At 41.3% G+C, this 16,071-nt stretch overlaps 1 protein-coding gene across 4 annotated transcripts in view; it reads left to right on the top strand.

Moving 5' to 3' along the window:
• Positions 1-16,071, top strand: part of LOC123952300 (contactin-associated protein-like 3) — a 210,634-nt gene that overhangs the window by 184,822 nt on the left and 9,741 nt on the right. For all 4 annotated transcript variants that reach the window (XM_046021655.1, XM_046021654.1, XM_046021657.1 and 1 more), the window contains 6 exons: positions 1,195-1,365; positions 2,491-2,709; positions 5,119-5,358; positions 5,889-6,119; positions 7,313-7,446; positions 8,457-8,544. In XM_046021655.1, coding sequence (XP_045877611.1) covers positions 1,195-1,365; positions 2,491-2,709; positions 5,119-5,358; positions 5,889-6,119; positions 7,313-7,446; positions 8,457-8,544 — 1,083 coding nt within the window. The remainder of the gene's footprint in view (positions 1-1,194; positions 1,366-2,490; positions 2,710-5,118; positions 5,359-5,888; positions 6,120-7,312; positions 7,447-8,456; positions 8,545-16,071) is intronic.

Raw genomic sequence — 16,071 nt, 5'->3', positions numbered from 1 at the left:
GTCCAACTGTGCAAAGGTCAGTGCCCCAACCCCCTTGCTGTTCAAGGGTTGACCATATTTGGAAATCAATCAATATCATCTACCATATTAACAGTTTAAAGAAGAAAAATCACACCAGATGATTTTTCTGCATCAATTGATATGAGCATGATCATTTGAATTACTATGATTGTATCATGAATTAACATGATACATTCATATCAGATACCATTCACAATAAAATTCTTAGCAAACTATGAATAACAGGGAACTTCTTGATTCTAATAAAGATTATCTATATATGGAACAGCTGGCAGCATGGTTACTGGTGAAAAACTGAACCATTTCCCTGCAGGGGTGGGCACGAGATAAGGATATTCAATCTCACTGCTTCTGTTCTGTGACTTCAGTCGCACTGGATGTCCGAGCCATTGCAGCAACCGAGGAAGGAAGGAAGGGCACCCAGGTTGGAAAGCAAGAAAGAAAACTATTTGCAGATACATGTGTGATCGGCAAACATGTTTAGAGCAGCTCTGTTTGTGAACGACCAAAGCTAGAAACCACACTGACTTTCTCCAGTGACAAAGAAATGGTGGCCTGATCCACGGGATGAAGGACGATAGATCAGCAATAAGTCGTGGCAAACTGAATGAATCTCGAATTCCACTGAGTGAGAGAAGCCAGTCTCAGAAGGTTACCTACAGTGTGACTCCGTTTATATGACACTTGCAAAAGGCACAACTGTAGATCACAATGACCAGGGCTTAGGGGCAGGGGGAGGGTATGACTGTAAGAGAACAGCCTGAGAGAGGAGGGGAGATGGAGTTATCCTTTTTCTTGATTTTGGTGGTGGTTATACAAACCTACGCGTGTATTAAAGTTCATCTAACTGTACGCCCCCCCCAGAGTCAATTTGACTTAATGGTAATCTATAAATAATATCATCTTCTAAAAAATGCAGGGTATTTCCAGTGATTATCTGTCCACTCAGTTGCAGTCTTGTCCATCTTAATCCTTGAAAGAGTCAGTATCTGGATATTCACATCGTGGCTGTATGTTTGGAAGAACCCCCAAATGAAGGCTTGCATAGATAATGAATGCATTTAATAATGGTAAAAATGGTAATAATGGTTAAAAAATTGCTAGAAATACAAAATATGGTTGTTATTCTGTTTTCTTGTTATTGTCACTGTCTTTTTTTTTTTTTTGAAACAGATTCATTTTGGAATTCTGCTTCCTTCAACACCGAGACCTCGTACCTTCACTTCCCTACATTCCATGGAGAGCTCAGTGCTGACATGTCTTTCTTTTTTAAGACAACAGCGCCTTCTGGGGTGTTTGTAGAGAATCTGGGGATCACAGACTTCATCAGGCTAGAGCTGCACGGTGAGTTGCCCCCTGGGCAAAGCCACCAGGCCTCAGTATTTAGCAATAACCCTTCTGGGAACCTAATTCCCAAAGTACTGCTATGCTTTCTTCATGACTTGTATTCCTTTAGTACATACTAAAGTTCTAATACCTTTTTTTTTCAAACTTTATTTATTTAATTGACAGACAGAGAACACAAGTAAGCAGAGAGGCAGGCAGAGAGAGAGGAAGGGAAGCAGGCTCCCTGCTGAGCAGAGAGCCCAATGTGGGGCTCGATCCCAGGACCCTGGGATCATGACCTGAGCTGAAGGCAGAGGCTTCAACCCACTGAGCTACCCAGGCGCCCCTCTAATACCTTTTTAAAAAAGATTTATTTATTTGAGAGAGAGAGAGCAGAGTTGGGAGGGGGGAAGAGGGAGACAGAGTCTTAAGTAGACTCCACGCTGAGTGTGGAGCCCAGTGCAGGGCTTGATCTCGTGACCCTGAGATCACAACCTGAGCTCGCACCAAGAGTCAAATGCTTAACCAACCTTACCACCCAGGAGTGCCTAAAGCTCCATTATTTTAATTAAATCTTTATTTTTAATAGAGAGGAAAACAGTGATTCACAAAACACACAGCAGTCAGTCCAATTTTATGCTGCCCTAACAGTGTGTGGAATAAGGATCTTTTAAATCAAACTGGTCCGATAACTACTCCCTAAATTGCAGAAACATTTCATGTAATTGACTCGCCACATCATTCACGCATGTATGCGAGGCTCGGTTCCTTACTTCAAAATTTCACGGAGGGCTTTTTAAATAAAGTACATGAGGATTCCACCCACCTTGAAATAAATTCGCTGATATATAAGAAGGCAGGTCACAGGCCAGTTTGCCTCCGGTGGGGAAAGATCTCTACTCCTTAAGGTTGAGCAAAATGAGGAGCATTCTCTGAGGAGGAATAGGGTAGAAGGGTTTTGTTTTTCTTCCCGCAGGACACACACTTCTGTTGGCCTCCTACCCAGCTCAGAGTGACATTGATTGCCGGCAATGTCACTGTCCGCTTTCATACAGAGCGTGTCGTGCCGCTTCCCTCCTGTCTCTTGAGATTGAATATCCTCCCCGGGGATGAACCAGGCTGTTCTCTTCTCTGTGTTTGCAGCTCCTGCAGAAGTGACCTTTTCCTTCGATGTGGGCAACGGGCGATGTGAGGTCACAGTGCGGTCTCCCACTCCCTTTAACGACAACCGGTGGCACCACGTGAGGGCCGAGAGGAACGTGAAGGAGGCAACACTTCAAGTGGACCAGCTCCCCAGCAAGACGCAAGCCGCGCCTGTGGACGGCCATGCCCGCCTGCAGCTCAACAGCCAGCTCTTCGTGGGTGAGTGTGACTGCGCTCTGGCTGGGCTGTGCTGGTGGACACAGAAGAGACCTGAGCCATCCAGCTGTGATGGCAGCAGGTACACGCGGCTCCTGTCGGCACCGCGCACTGAGAGCTCAAGCAAGAATCAGGCTCTCTGTCCTCAGATGGTTGTTAATACAGTTTCCATAGTGTGTTGTTTGGGATCATGGTTTCCATAGATTTCCCATGTCATGGATGAGATAATGGAGGTCCAGAGAGAGCGAGTGATGTAGTCTAGAAACTGAAATAGAAGAGAAACCCAGACCCCAGTGAGTGGATTCCCAGGCTGGACCTCAACAGTATTGAAGACCTGTGTTTGCTTTAGTGACTTCTTATCAATGCTATTTATAAAACAGTTAGCAAATTTCATCCAGAACTCCCGGCTTCACTTCTCAGTACAGTCAGAGAATCTGCTGTGTGACTATGCCCAAGTTCTCCTGTGTCACCTCTAAAACAGACCGCAGGAGGACTCACATGGCTGTGTCACCTTCCTCCGCTGCCCAGTCCTTGCAGACACTGAGTTCAGAACTGGACCGTCTCCATACTCTCTGCTGGTGCTTCAGGGATGAAAGCTCTGGGTAGTGGAAGTCTTCCTTTTCATTTACTCACTGATTTTTTTTAAGACTTTTTTTTTCTTTTTCTCAAAGGGAGAGAGAAGTTTTGCTACATTACTTTTCAGATAACTCTATTCTAATTTGGAAAGCAAGCAAATCAATGAAGAAGCGCTTCTTTGGTCATTTCTCATGTGTTTTCAAGTAAATAAGGAGCTGGTCTGGGGCACCTGGGTGGCTCAGTGGGTTAAAGCCTCTGCCTTTGGCTCAGGTCATGATCCCAGGGTCCTGGGATTGAGCCCCACATCGGGCTCTCTGCTCCGCGGGGAGCCTGCTTCCTCCTCTCTTTCTGCCTGCCTCTCTGCCTACTTGTGATTTGTGATTTCTCTCTGTCAAATAAAAAAAAAAAGGAGCTGGTCCAATTAGGAACTAATCTAAATCACAGATTAGCCTGCAGTCTGCTTTGCCAGAGGACACCTACAGCTTCTGGGGACTGTGCTACGCAAGGAGGTGTGTGTGTGTGTGTGTGTGTGTGTGTATGTGTGTGTGTGCACAACCCATGACACAGAAAACTCCAAGTCTTCACATCAAGTCATCAAACTGTGATACAAATTAAACAATTCTGTTTTCTAATTCGTAAACCTGAGGATCAAGGAATGGAATTTCTAGGAACAAAGTTGGCATGAACACCTACCTGGAATTGCCATCCTCACAGAAACAATGTTTCCAGAACATGCGAAGCTGGCGGAAAATGCTGATCTATGTGCCCCAGGCCCACTGAGTCAGAATCCCTGGAAATAATCCCCAACTCTGTTTTAGCAAGCACTCCAGGTGACCCCCATGCCCCCAGATTTGAGATTAGGCTCAAATTTGTGAGGCATGATAGAAAGAGAGAGAGCTACTCAGTGTTCAGTGACTGTTACCCTCCTGACCTCAGAGCTGGCAGGCTGGAGTGAGGCAGGCCTGAGCCTGGGTATTATTATTATTTTTAAAATTTTTAAAGATTTTATTTACTTATTTGACAGAGAGAGAGAAAGAGATCACAAGTAGGCAGAGAGGCAGGCAGGGGAGGGGGAAGCAGGCCCCCCGGTGAGCAGAGAGCCCGACATGGGGCTCGATCCCATGACCCTGGGACCATGATCTGAGCTGAAGGCAGAGGCTTAACCCACTGAGCCATCTAGGCGCCCCAAGCCTGGGTTAACCTTACTTTCTTTCTTGGCCCGCTCCTCAATTCCTTTTTCATGGCATTGTTAATGGGAGCATTTCTAAGAAAGGATGGTATTACATGTATAATTTGTTATTATATATAATATATGTATTATATTATATATAACAAGTGTATAACAAATATGTAACAAAATATGTATGACAAATGCGTATACAAATTATAATGTATATTACATATTAACTCTATACAATGTATATACATTGCATGTTACAAATTTGTAATATATATTGTATTGCAAAGATTTTCAACTATCTAACTTTATTGTGCCCATCACAGTTTATACACTTAAACTTTGAAAAGGAGAGATTTTTTTTTTAATGAAGGAACTGACTTAAAAATGTACAAATCTTTCTAAACAGAACTTGAAGAAGTACTTTTTAGAGTAAATATTTACCAAGATCAACTCCAAAAATATTTCCATCTGTGGTTTATTCAATATCGTTTGATGATTCTTAGTATGTGATCACAGCCTAGGTTTTCAAAATCGCATGTGTTTGTAAAGCTTCTGGCGGGTCCCTTTTGTGACATGGTCAGTCCGCCCGCAGTTGGACGTGGGGTTGAAACGCCACCGAGATCCCCAGGGCACGGCTGTAATTGTTTCCTTTGTAGGCGGGACGGCCACCAGACAGAGAGGCTTCCTGGGGTGCATTCGGTCGCTGCGGTTGAACGGGATGGCCCTGGACCTGGAAGAAAGGGCCACAATGACGCCGGGTGTGGACCCAGGCTGCCCGGGACACTGCAGCAGCTATGGACACCTTTGTCGCAACGGAGGGAGATGTAGGGAGAGACCTAGGGGCATCACCTGTGACTGTGCCTTCTCTGCATATGACGGGCCATTCTGCCAAAGTGGTGAGTGTACCCTGGGCAGGACGGGGAGAAGGAGGCACCTCATTTGGCTGTTTGCCTCGTGTTTCTGGCATTTGACCCTTTCTCTACGAAAGGGTAAGGCAGTTCTCTCTGATCAGCTAAAGGAGAGTTTTTCTCTCCCAAATTTGTCCATTTATGATTCTGTTCTTGAGAAGCTCATGATGACTTCTGTTGGATTCAGCACCATTCACGTGGCACTGAGATGGACAATAACTCACACTCGGCATTTAATGCTATGTAACTCTGAGATGAAGCATTTTGTGGGCCATAATAAAATATTGTTACTCAGTTCTACGTCATGTGAATACACATGGGGATAAGTTATCTTTTTATCCATACTTGATTATCTTTTTAATTGGAAATATTTCTAAATTAAAAAAAAAAGCAGCAAAGCATGACATTCTTGTTTTCTGTCTTGAGAGACTAAGGGTTAGAGATAGTGTGTAAATACACGTAGAGAAGAGCCTTGCCTTGACTTCATGCTAACATAACAAAAATGAGTGTCATTCCAGAGATTTCTGCGTATTTTGGAACTGGCTCGTCCGTTATCTACAACTTTCAGGAACATTCTAACTACACTGCCAGCAAGAACTCCAGTTCATTTGCAGCTTTACTTCATGAAGGTCTGACGCTGGCTGAAGAAGTGGCCACACTGAGCTTCTGGACCACAGGGATGCCCAGCTTACTCCTCTATGTGAGCTCCTTATATGAGGAGTACCTGTCTGTGATCCTCACCCCCAATGGTGAGTGTCGAGACTGTAAGAATGAGGAGGCTGAATTAGAAAATAAGGACAATGAAGGGGACCCTACGAAAAGGAAACACAATTGCATGGCTTGCCATGCTTGTTACATTAGTTCATGATAACCCTTAAGTGTTTATCACTAAAGTTCACATTTCCATGATTACATCTAAGATACATTTCCCCCACGGAAGCTTGATCATTTTAGGTATTTGATGTGCCGCTAGGCTTCTTGCTATTCTAGGAAGTCTTTCTTTCTGTACTCGAATAAATTAGTTCTGCAATTCACTTTGAAACAAGATAGCTCATTTTGTACATGGAAAATATTTCCTCCTCCTTCTTAGCAAAGTAAAGAAGTATACTTATCTAAAATCCACTATTCCTATGCATCACATGAATAGGATTGTTCTTTACTCATCAGTGACTGAGAAGCCATTCATGGCAATATCTTCATACAAAGAAAAGTGGGTGAGAGGTACCCAACTCATGGCCACCAAGTCTTTTCAAGACTATTGCAGATGGAGCATTAGACAAAGCTGTAACCTAGCTTCAGAGAGAGGAAGGGCAGAGACCTACTTTCTGGAAGATCTGCTCCAGGCAATATGGGGTTATGGGGTAGTGGGCATCCCTGTGAAGGATATCAGGAGATTTAGATGTTGTAGCAAATTTTTGGTCTTCTGTTTCTTGATTATGGCAGAAACATTAGGAAAAAAATTCTAGTTGTGCAAAAAAAAAATTCATTATGCAAATGTCAGCAATACATTAAAATGCATTAAAATAAGTCACATTAAAAGAAGTGATGCTTACAGAAACTGAATGTTAATGCAATATTGCTAGAGGTTTTACCATTTAATACTATGAATATCACATGAATAATTAACTTTGAGCCTAGCTCCCTGTTCCCATATGCTTAACTTAGAATTTTTTCCTTTTGTTAAGGAAAATGGAAGAACTTGGGAAAAGACCATTTGGTCTTGACTTTTAAAATAGTGTAATCGGATTCTGAATTCAGCCCTGGAATAGCACATAAATGATCATTCTTCCAGGAATAGAGACTCTTGGTTCTCTTAAGCAAATGCTCAATAAATTCAAATTATAGGAAATAAATGAAAACAAAGTGTGGTTTAGAACCTGTATTGACGGTTTTTATAAAATTCCATTTTAGTTAAAAATGTCATTTTTTTGGTCTTGTTTAGGAAGTTTGCAGATCAGGTATAAGCTGGACAGGCACCAAGAACCTGACGTTTTTAACTTTGGTTTTAAAAACTTCGCCGATGGGCGGCTTCACCAGGTGACAATTCACAGAGAAGCAGCAGTGGTCTCTGTAGAGGTAAGGGGTAGATTCACAGCCGCCACAGTAACCAAACTTGTGGCATTCAGTGTATGACCTCCAACAAGGCTTTGAGAATAAATCCTAGTAAAAGAGATACACGTTCATTAGTCTTCCCAGAAAGTCCTGGGGAAAGAAAACATAGTCAAAGTGATTTCTTTAGCAATGTCCTTTGTTTGTTTAGTAAGAGGCTGACAGGGTTCTTGTTAATATCTGACCGCTGAAAATGCCAAGCTATCCTCGCCGGTAGGGGAATGTTGCCCAGTTTCTCCCAGTGATGACTGGAGACGTTCCAATGAGAATGAGATCCTACTTCCATCTGAGTACAAAAGAGCAAAGATGGCGGAAATGTAAACACAAGGGGAAAAGCAAGATTTTGCTGAAAGTGGGAACACATTTTTTTTTTTTAAAGATTTTATTTATTTATTTGACGGAGAGAGAGATCACAAGCAGGCAGAGAGGCAGGCAGAGAGAGAGGAGGAAGCAGGCTCCCTGTGGAGCAGAGAGCCCGATGCGGGGCTCGATCCCAGGACCCTGAGATCATGACCTGAGCCGAAGGCAGCGGCTTAATCCACTGAGCCACCCAGGCGCCCCGGGAACACATTTTTTAAAAGCCTCTGAGTTTCAATTATTCATTGTCACTGGGTTTTGAAGAATAACCTTTATATATTGACTCTGTGCCTGTAATATGTTTTGTGGCTTGTGTTACTAATTTCTGTTTGAAATAAGCAAAAGCTTTAAGGTTTGAAATAGCTTATTGCATTTCTTTGTGGATCGTACCAATTACAGATCCCTAAAGCATGAAGACAAATAAAGGTGTAAGAATAGGCAATAGGGTGGCATGAAATCTGAGGTATTAAAACAATTGCTATGAAACCATTCCACCCTTGTGATAGCATGAACGTGTGGCTCGATTTTACCATTTCCCTTGGTCTCCCTCAGACTCCCATTCTCTTATCACCAAAATTACTCGCCATTTTGATGTTTGCTTCTCGTGGACTATTTAATAGGTTGACCAGAATGCAAGGAGACAAGTCATCCTGTCGTCAGGGACAGAATTCAATGCTGTCAAATCCCTTATGTTGGGGACAATTTTAGGTAAGTGTCAGAAAGAGCGTCGTCTCCCCACCCCCACCCCGGCCATGGATTAGAAGTGTCAGGTTGCAAACACGGGAAGGGTTCCTGAGGCTGAAAGAAGCTCCTTGTCTTATTCATGGTTTCCCAGCAAGTGACAATCAAAGTAGAAGTGGCCCTTTTGTCCGAGTGTGCCTGTAATCACCAGTGAGGGCTGTCTGCTAGGTGAGCCACAGTGACTCCTGAGAAGTATCTCCACATGTGCCCTCTCGCTTGGCAATCATGCAGAATGAAACTTGGTATTTTTATAACAATTGAGGAAAGGCAAAATCAAAGCAGGTATCATGTTCACAAATTGTATATTAATCAGGGGTCAAATGCAGAAATCACCCAACAGTAAATATAGATTTACACATACAAGAAGAAAGGACTTACATTTTCTTTGAGCAAGTGAGTACGTGTTGGGCAGTAGGCTGGGACCTGCTCTGAGATGTGTTCAGTGCTCCCAGCTACCCTTGGAAGGTCAGGATCTGAAGACCCCCCACACCCTTTAGGGCTATGAGTTATTCTCCATAAAAGTAGCAGAGTAAAAGCATACCAGACTACTTAAGCATCAAATTATTTATGCCTTTGTTTTTCCCCTTGTCACCAAGAATTAAATTGAAATAAAAATAAAGTTTGGAGGGTATTTTTTTCTTTTGATTGTTTATATTGTAAACTGTATGTGCTGTCGATATTTAAAGCTATTTGGGAGAAAACCTCTTGTGGTCTTGGGTAGGATTCCTGCTCTGGTACATGATACTCATCTGGCTGTGTTTTTTTTTTTTTTTAAAGATTTATTTATTTGACAGATAGAGATCACAAGTAGGCAGAGGGGCAGGCAGAGAGAGAGAGAGGAGGAAGTATGCCCCCCACTAAGCAGAGAGCCCGATGCAGGGCTCGATCCCAGGACCCTGGGACCATGACCTGAGCTGAAGGCAGAGGCTTTAACCCGCTGAGCCACCCAGGCGTCCTCATCTGGCTGTGTTTAATCTGAGATAACTCTTGGACTCTTTACTATCTTTTCAGCCATTTGTACCTTGATCTTTGATCATTTCTTCCATCCCTGACACATAAAACATCTTACAGATGCTGGAGATTTAGAGACAGCCCACAAGCACACGTTCAAAATAGGGTGAGACGGTGACATTTTTCTAAAAGATGATGGGCAATAAAATTATGAGTTCTTATTTTTCAGAGGAAATGGGGCAAATCACAGCATGCCCTTGTAAATGGTAAACGCAGATGCCTATCCTTTAGATGGTAGAGGGGACGGGAAGCTTCATGTTAGTCCTGGGAGTTACAGGTGCAGGTTAAGCCAGTGAAACAGGGTCTCGGGGTTCTTTGTTGTGAAAACATAGTCTTGGCATCATGTAATGGATACCAACTTTGGACCAAAGTGGTCCTGCTTTCTAACTGTGCTTTAGGTGGATAAAGAATCGGGCCCCATGATGTGTTGGCAGAAAGGCTTAGCTGTGGCTCTCTGTTCCTGCTCCCTCCGCATGTGCAGTGTGGGCCTCCAGCAGCTGCCACAGGAATGCAGATGAGCAGTTGTTCCCCTCCAGTGCTGGGAGAAATCTGTAGCTTATACAGCCCATGGGAGAGGGAGGGGAACAGCTCAGTCTCTAATGTATGACTTCAGGTGTGTTTTCTAGGCGCTTCTGGACATCCATGTTTTTGTGATATGAGTAGATTTTTTATTCTTTTTTTAAAAGTTTTTATTTAAATTCTAGTTGGCTGACATACAGTGTAATATTAATTTCAGGTGTAGAATTTAGTGATTCATCAGTTAGATACACACCCAGTAAGATTTTTTTAAAATTCTATTTAGAACAGTGGCAAAAAAAAAAAAAAATGGTGGGAGAGGTTTGCCTGGGTGGCTCAGTCATTAAGCATCTGCCTTCTGCTCAGGTCATGATCCCAAGGTCCTGGGATCAAGCCCCGCATTGTGCTCTCTGCTCTGTGGGAAGCCAGTTTCTCCCTCTCCTACTCCCCCTGCTTGTGTTCCATCTCCCACTATTTCTCTGTCAAATAAATTTAAAAACCAAAACCAAAACCAAACCAAACCAAACAAAACAAAAACAGTGACATAGTGTAGAAAAACCACAAGAACTGGGCAAACAATGGAAAGAGATAAGGTTCTCCTCTGGCTTTGACCCATGAAAATAACAGTATACAATTAGTGGGAAGAGGTTATGAAGTTCCTAAAAAGTCAGAGCCTAGCTGAGTTTCACAGAACAGTGGGATGGAACCCCATCCTCGGCTGTCAGCTGAATAGTATAATTTTTTATACAATCCAAGTGGAAAAGAATTTTTAATATCCAAGTGGAAAAGAATTTGCTCCCTTTTATGTGCTGCTGAGCTCCACTCTCTGGCCTGACAGTTACCATTCATGGCTTGTACAGAGTGAGGAGTAGATCATCTTAGGGGTGTGCAAGCCTCAGAGCTCAGCTTACTTATGTGCCAGTGCAGTCTGTGAGTGCAACGATGGCCCTGTCAGCCCCCAGCAAAGTCATCACTCCTTTGTTGCTGGAGCAGGTGTCTGTGGCCACTCTTCCCAGACAGGAGGACAGATAGGGTCAAGAAACAAAAGGAACACACCACACACAAGTGCCTGCCCTCAGTGACTCTGGCTCTGACAGGAGAGATGAGACAGGTTCAGAAGTGACTGTGGCACAAGGTAGGAAGTTGACAGCAGAAAGTGTGAAATTGATAAACATTTTTAAAGACAATTTAGCTTTGGATGTATTATCTGTAAAAAGATAGGTCATGGATTATGGAAACTGATTTAATAACTAAACTGCCCTGTATAAAGGGAATCATTTTAATAAAAAAGGAGAATAATACATTTTATCATATACATTTTTATTTTCCTGCAAGTTCATATGTCGAGAGCAGTAGTACAGAATCGAGGATGTTAATGTTTCTATTCAAGAATGGTCTAGTCAAAAAGCATCTCTCTCAGGCTGTAGAAATTAAAGTTGAAATTCAGCAATGAAGTTTATTGCCTGAAGCAACTGAGTCTAATAAAATTATAAATATTCATCTCATCTGTACCTAGAGATACATGTCTTGATCAAAGGCTAATAAAACTTTTCCTCTTTTGGGTAGCTTTATTTCAGGATAACTTCTACTTAGCAGTTAGTAACTATGAGAAGATAACTATTTTGTGTTCAGATTTGGGAAATATAAGCTGAGCTTCCTTTCATAAACTTGCAGTAAAATAGACCAACAGACCGGCTAGTAAAGAGCCGTTCATTTTCCAAAGACAATTGTCCTGAGCTATGGCAGACTGTCCTCCGCTTATTTTTGGTTAGCTCCTTCGACTCAACAACATGTCTGTTCATTAAAAAAGCTCTGGGGGTCCCTGATGTGCACTGGTACTGCCCTGGGCATTTTGAATCCTAGAAACAAGACATATTGAAGCTGCCTCAAAGCGCTCTCAGTACAATAGGGAACATGAAGAATAAAATAGTGTTCATGATGGATCTCCTTTATCGTCATTATTATTTATCCTAATATGTTTTGGGAGGAACGGTTCAGGGTCATCTTCTAAATTAACAGGATTCTCTTGCTTTTCCCGGTCTTCGGTGGTCTTATTAACGATGACTACTCAGGTCAAGTGCTCCCGGTTACTATAAAATAATTTTAGTAAAATCCTAGTTTAAGTGCAGATTGTTAGGTTTCTAATTTTCTGTCTAGTCTTGATTTGGATATGGCCTGTAACCCTAAAGTAAGAGAGCTTTAAAATACAACAACCTAGTAAGGTGTCCTGGCATTTTCACTCGGTTTTATTTCACTAAAGACTTTTGTGTAAATGGTATTCTGTGGATTTTGTCTTTTGTGCATTAAAGAGCAGCAACAGCAAATATCCCCAAAATACCAAAACAAAAATCTGTTTTGAGAGGTGCAGAATAAAGATGTGCCTTTCTCTTTCCTCCTGGGAAAGAGTACAATACGTTGAGAGTAGTTCAAGTCAGTATAGTCATGTGGATAAACCTTAGTAGGGAAAAGAAACCCACTGAAGGATCTTGTGTTGAAATGGAACTCCATATATGAGAATTGGGTTATAAATAAAATGTGGGAGTTACTTACTGATGCCCTCATGGACAGACTACAGTTTGGATATTAAAAACTCCATTGACTTCTCTGACATATGTTTTGTCGTTGCTCTGCTCTGCCTAAGAATTTATCTCATTTGGGAGGAAAGTCATAAGGTGGAAGACACAAAAAGTTTATATAATTTCAGCAATATGAATACAAAATATTAGCAAATCTAATCCAGTAAAATCTAATCCAGTCACACAAACAAATTGTTATACACGACCAGATAAGATTTATCCTAGGAATTTAAGGTTGGGTCAGCAGATAAAAACAATCAATGTAAAACAGCATATTAATAGGACAAAGGACAAAAACCACATGGTTGCCTCAATAGACACAGAAAAAGCATTTGAGAAAAATCCACTGTGCTTTCATAAAAAAACAAAAAAAACAAAGTAGGAATAGAAAGAAAACTCCTCGCATGAAAAAAGACAGGTATAAAAACTCCATGCCTAACATCACACTTAATGGAAAATAATGGAAATCTTTCCCTAAGATAAGGAATAAGATAAGGATGTCTACTCTCACCACCTTCCTTCAGGACTGTAGTACAGGTTTGAGTGAGGGCTACAAGGCAAGAAAAAAAAAGTAAAAAGTATCTAGAATAAAAAAGAAGAAGTAAAACTATCTCTATTTGTAGAGAATGTGATCTTGTAAGGAATCCATGAAAAAAGCTAATGGAGATAGTACATAGTTGGAGGAAGGATATAAGATCAACATACAGAAATTTATTGTATTTTTATACTAGCAATGAATAAAACAAAAATGAAATGAAGACCAAAATGTGAATTCTACTTAAAGTAGCATCAGAAAGAATAAAATACCTTGGAATAACTTGAACAGAAGAGGTGTGAGACACATACACTGGAGACTATGAAGCACTGCTGGAAGGAATTATGGAAGATTTACACAAACGGAAAGACATCGTGTTCGTAGACTGGTAGTGTTAATGTTGCTAAGATGGTGGTGCTCCCCAAATTGATCTACAGGTTCAATACAATTCTGGTCCAAGTCCAAGTGGCAAGTTGATCCCAAATGCATATGGAAATGTGAGGGACTCCAATTAGCCCGAAACCATCTTGAAAAGAAAAGTGAAGCTGGAGTTCTCAGCCTGGATTTTAAGATGTGGTACAAAGCCATGGTGTCAAAACTGTGTGCTGTTGGCATGAGGACAAACGTATTGAGCAACGTAGTAGATTGAGAGTCGAGAAGTCAAACTATTTATCATCAGTTGATATTAGACATGGATGCCAGGCCCATCCAGTGGAGGAAGACTAGTGTCTTGAACAAATGGTACAGAGCTAACAGGTTAAAAAAGTGATGTTGACTCTACCTCACACCATTTAGAAAAATTAACTCAAAATGAATGATATTCCTCCATGTAGGAGCTACATTTATAAAACTCTTAGACCAAACTATGGTTGTGCATTTTTGTGACCTTGGCTTAGGCACTGGTTTCTTAGAGAAGGCTTCTCAAAAGCGTTGGGTTAGATCATCGTTTATTAAATGCACAAGAAGAAAGGAAAATATATAAGTCAGACTTACTCAAAATTAGAAGCTTAGTAATTCAAAAGACATTACTAAAAAAGTAAAAAGGCAATCCACAAAATGAGGATAAACATTCACAAGTCGGGCATCTCATAAGAATTTTTTTTTGACAAATAACATTTTTTTATTTATTTATTTTCAGTGTACCAGAATTCATTGTTTATGTACCACACCCAGTGCTCCATGCAATCCATGCCCTCCATAATACCCACGACCAGGCTCACCCAACCTCCCACCCCCCCGTCCAAAACCCTCAGTTTGTTTTTCAGAGTTCACAGTCTCTCATGGTTCATCTCCCCCTCTGATTTTCCCCAACTCCTTTCTCTCCATCTCCCCATGTCCTCTGTGTTATGCCTTATGCTCCATAAATAAGTGAAACTATATGATAATTGACTCTTTCTGCTTGACTTATTTCACTCAGCATAATCTCCATTCCTGTCCATGTTGATACAAAAGTTGGGTATTCATCCTTTCTGATGGAGGCAAAATACTCGATAGTATATATGGACCACATCTTCCTTATCCATTTGTCTGTTGAAGGGCATCTTGGTTCTTTCCACAGTTTGATGACCGTGACCATTGCTGCTATGAACATTGGGGTACAGATGGCCTTTCTTTTCACTACATCTGTGTCTTTGGGGTAGATACCCAGTAGTGCAATTGCAAAGTCATAGGGAAGCTCTATTTTTTAATTTCTTAAGGAATCTCCACACTGTTTTCCAAAGTGGCTGCACCAACTTGCATTTCCACCAACAGTGTAAGAGGGTTCCCCTTTCTCCACATCCTCCCCAACACACGTTTCCTGTTTTGCTAATTTTGGCCATTCTAACTGGTGTAAGGTGGTATCTCAATTTGGTTTTAATTTGAATCTCCCTGATGTCTAGTGATGATGAACATTTTTTTCATGTGTCTGTTAGCCTTTTGTATGTCTTCTTTGGAGAAGTGTCTGTTCATGTCTTCTGCCCATTTTTGATATTTTAGATATCAACCCTTTGTCTATACTGTCATTTGCGAATATCTTCTCCCATTCTGTGGGTTGCCTTTTTGTTTTGTTGACTGTTTCCTTTGCTGTGCAGAAGCTTTTGATCTTGATGAAGTCCCAAAAATTCATTTTCGCTTTTGTTTCCTTGGCCTTTGGAGACATATCTTGAAAGAAGTTGCTGTGGCTGATATCGAAGAGGTTACTGCCTATGTTCTCCTCTAGGATTCTGATGGATTCCTGCCTTACTTTGAGGTCTTTTATCCATTTTGAGTTTATCTTTGTGTATGGTGTAAGAGAATGGTCAAATTTCATTCTTCTACACATAGCTGTCCAATTGTCCCAGCACCATTTATTGAAGAGACTGTCTTTTTTTCCACTGTATATTTGTTCCTGCTTTGTCTAAGATTATTTGACCATAAAGTTGAGAGTCCATATCTGGGCTCTCTACTCTGTTCCACTGGTATATGTGCCTGTTTTTATGCCAGTACCATACTGTCTTGGTGATCACAGCTTTGTAGTAAAGCTTGAAATCAGGCAACATGATGCCCCCAGTTTTGTTTTTCTTTTTCAACATTTCCGTAACAATTCAGGGTCTCTTCTGATTCCATACAAATTTTAGGATTGTTTGCTCCAGCTTCATAAGAAATTTTTGTGCAGAGTATATACAGAGCTCTCACAACCAAACAAAAAGACAAATGACCCAATTTAAAAAATGGTCAAAAGATCTGGTCAAAGGCTGAAATCAAAGACATTTCTTTGAAGAAGATTTACTAAAGACCAATATGAAAAGATGCCCAAGATCATTAGCCGGCAAGGGAATGCAAATCTAAACCACAAGATATCACTAAAAAACTGTAACAAGTGGAGGAGGTGGAGAA

Source organism: Meles meles, chromosome 10 (genome assembly GCF_922984935.1).
Source record: "Meles meles chromosome 10, mMelMel3.1 paternal haplotype, whole genome shotgun sequence".
Classification (NCBI taxonomy): Eukaryota; Metazoa; Chordata; class Mammalia; order Carnivora; family Mustelidae; genus Meles; species Meles meles.
Note: the sequence above shows the minus strand (reverse complement) of the source record. Positions and strands in the feature narration are given on the sequence as shown.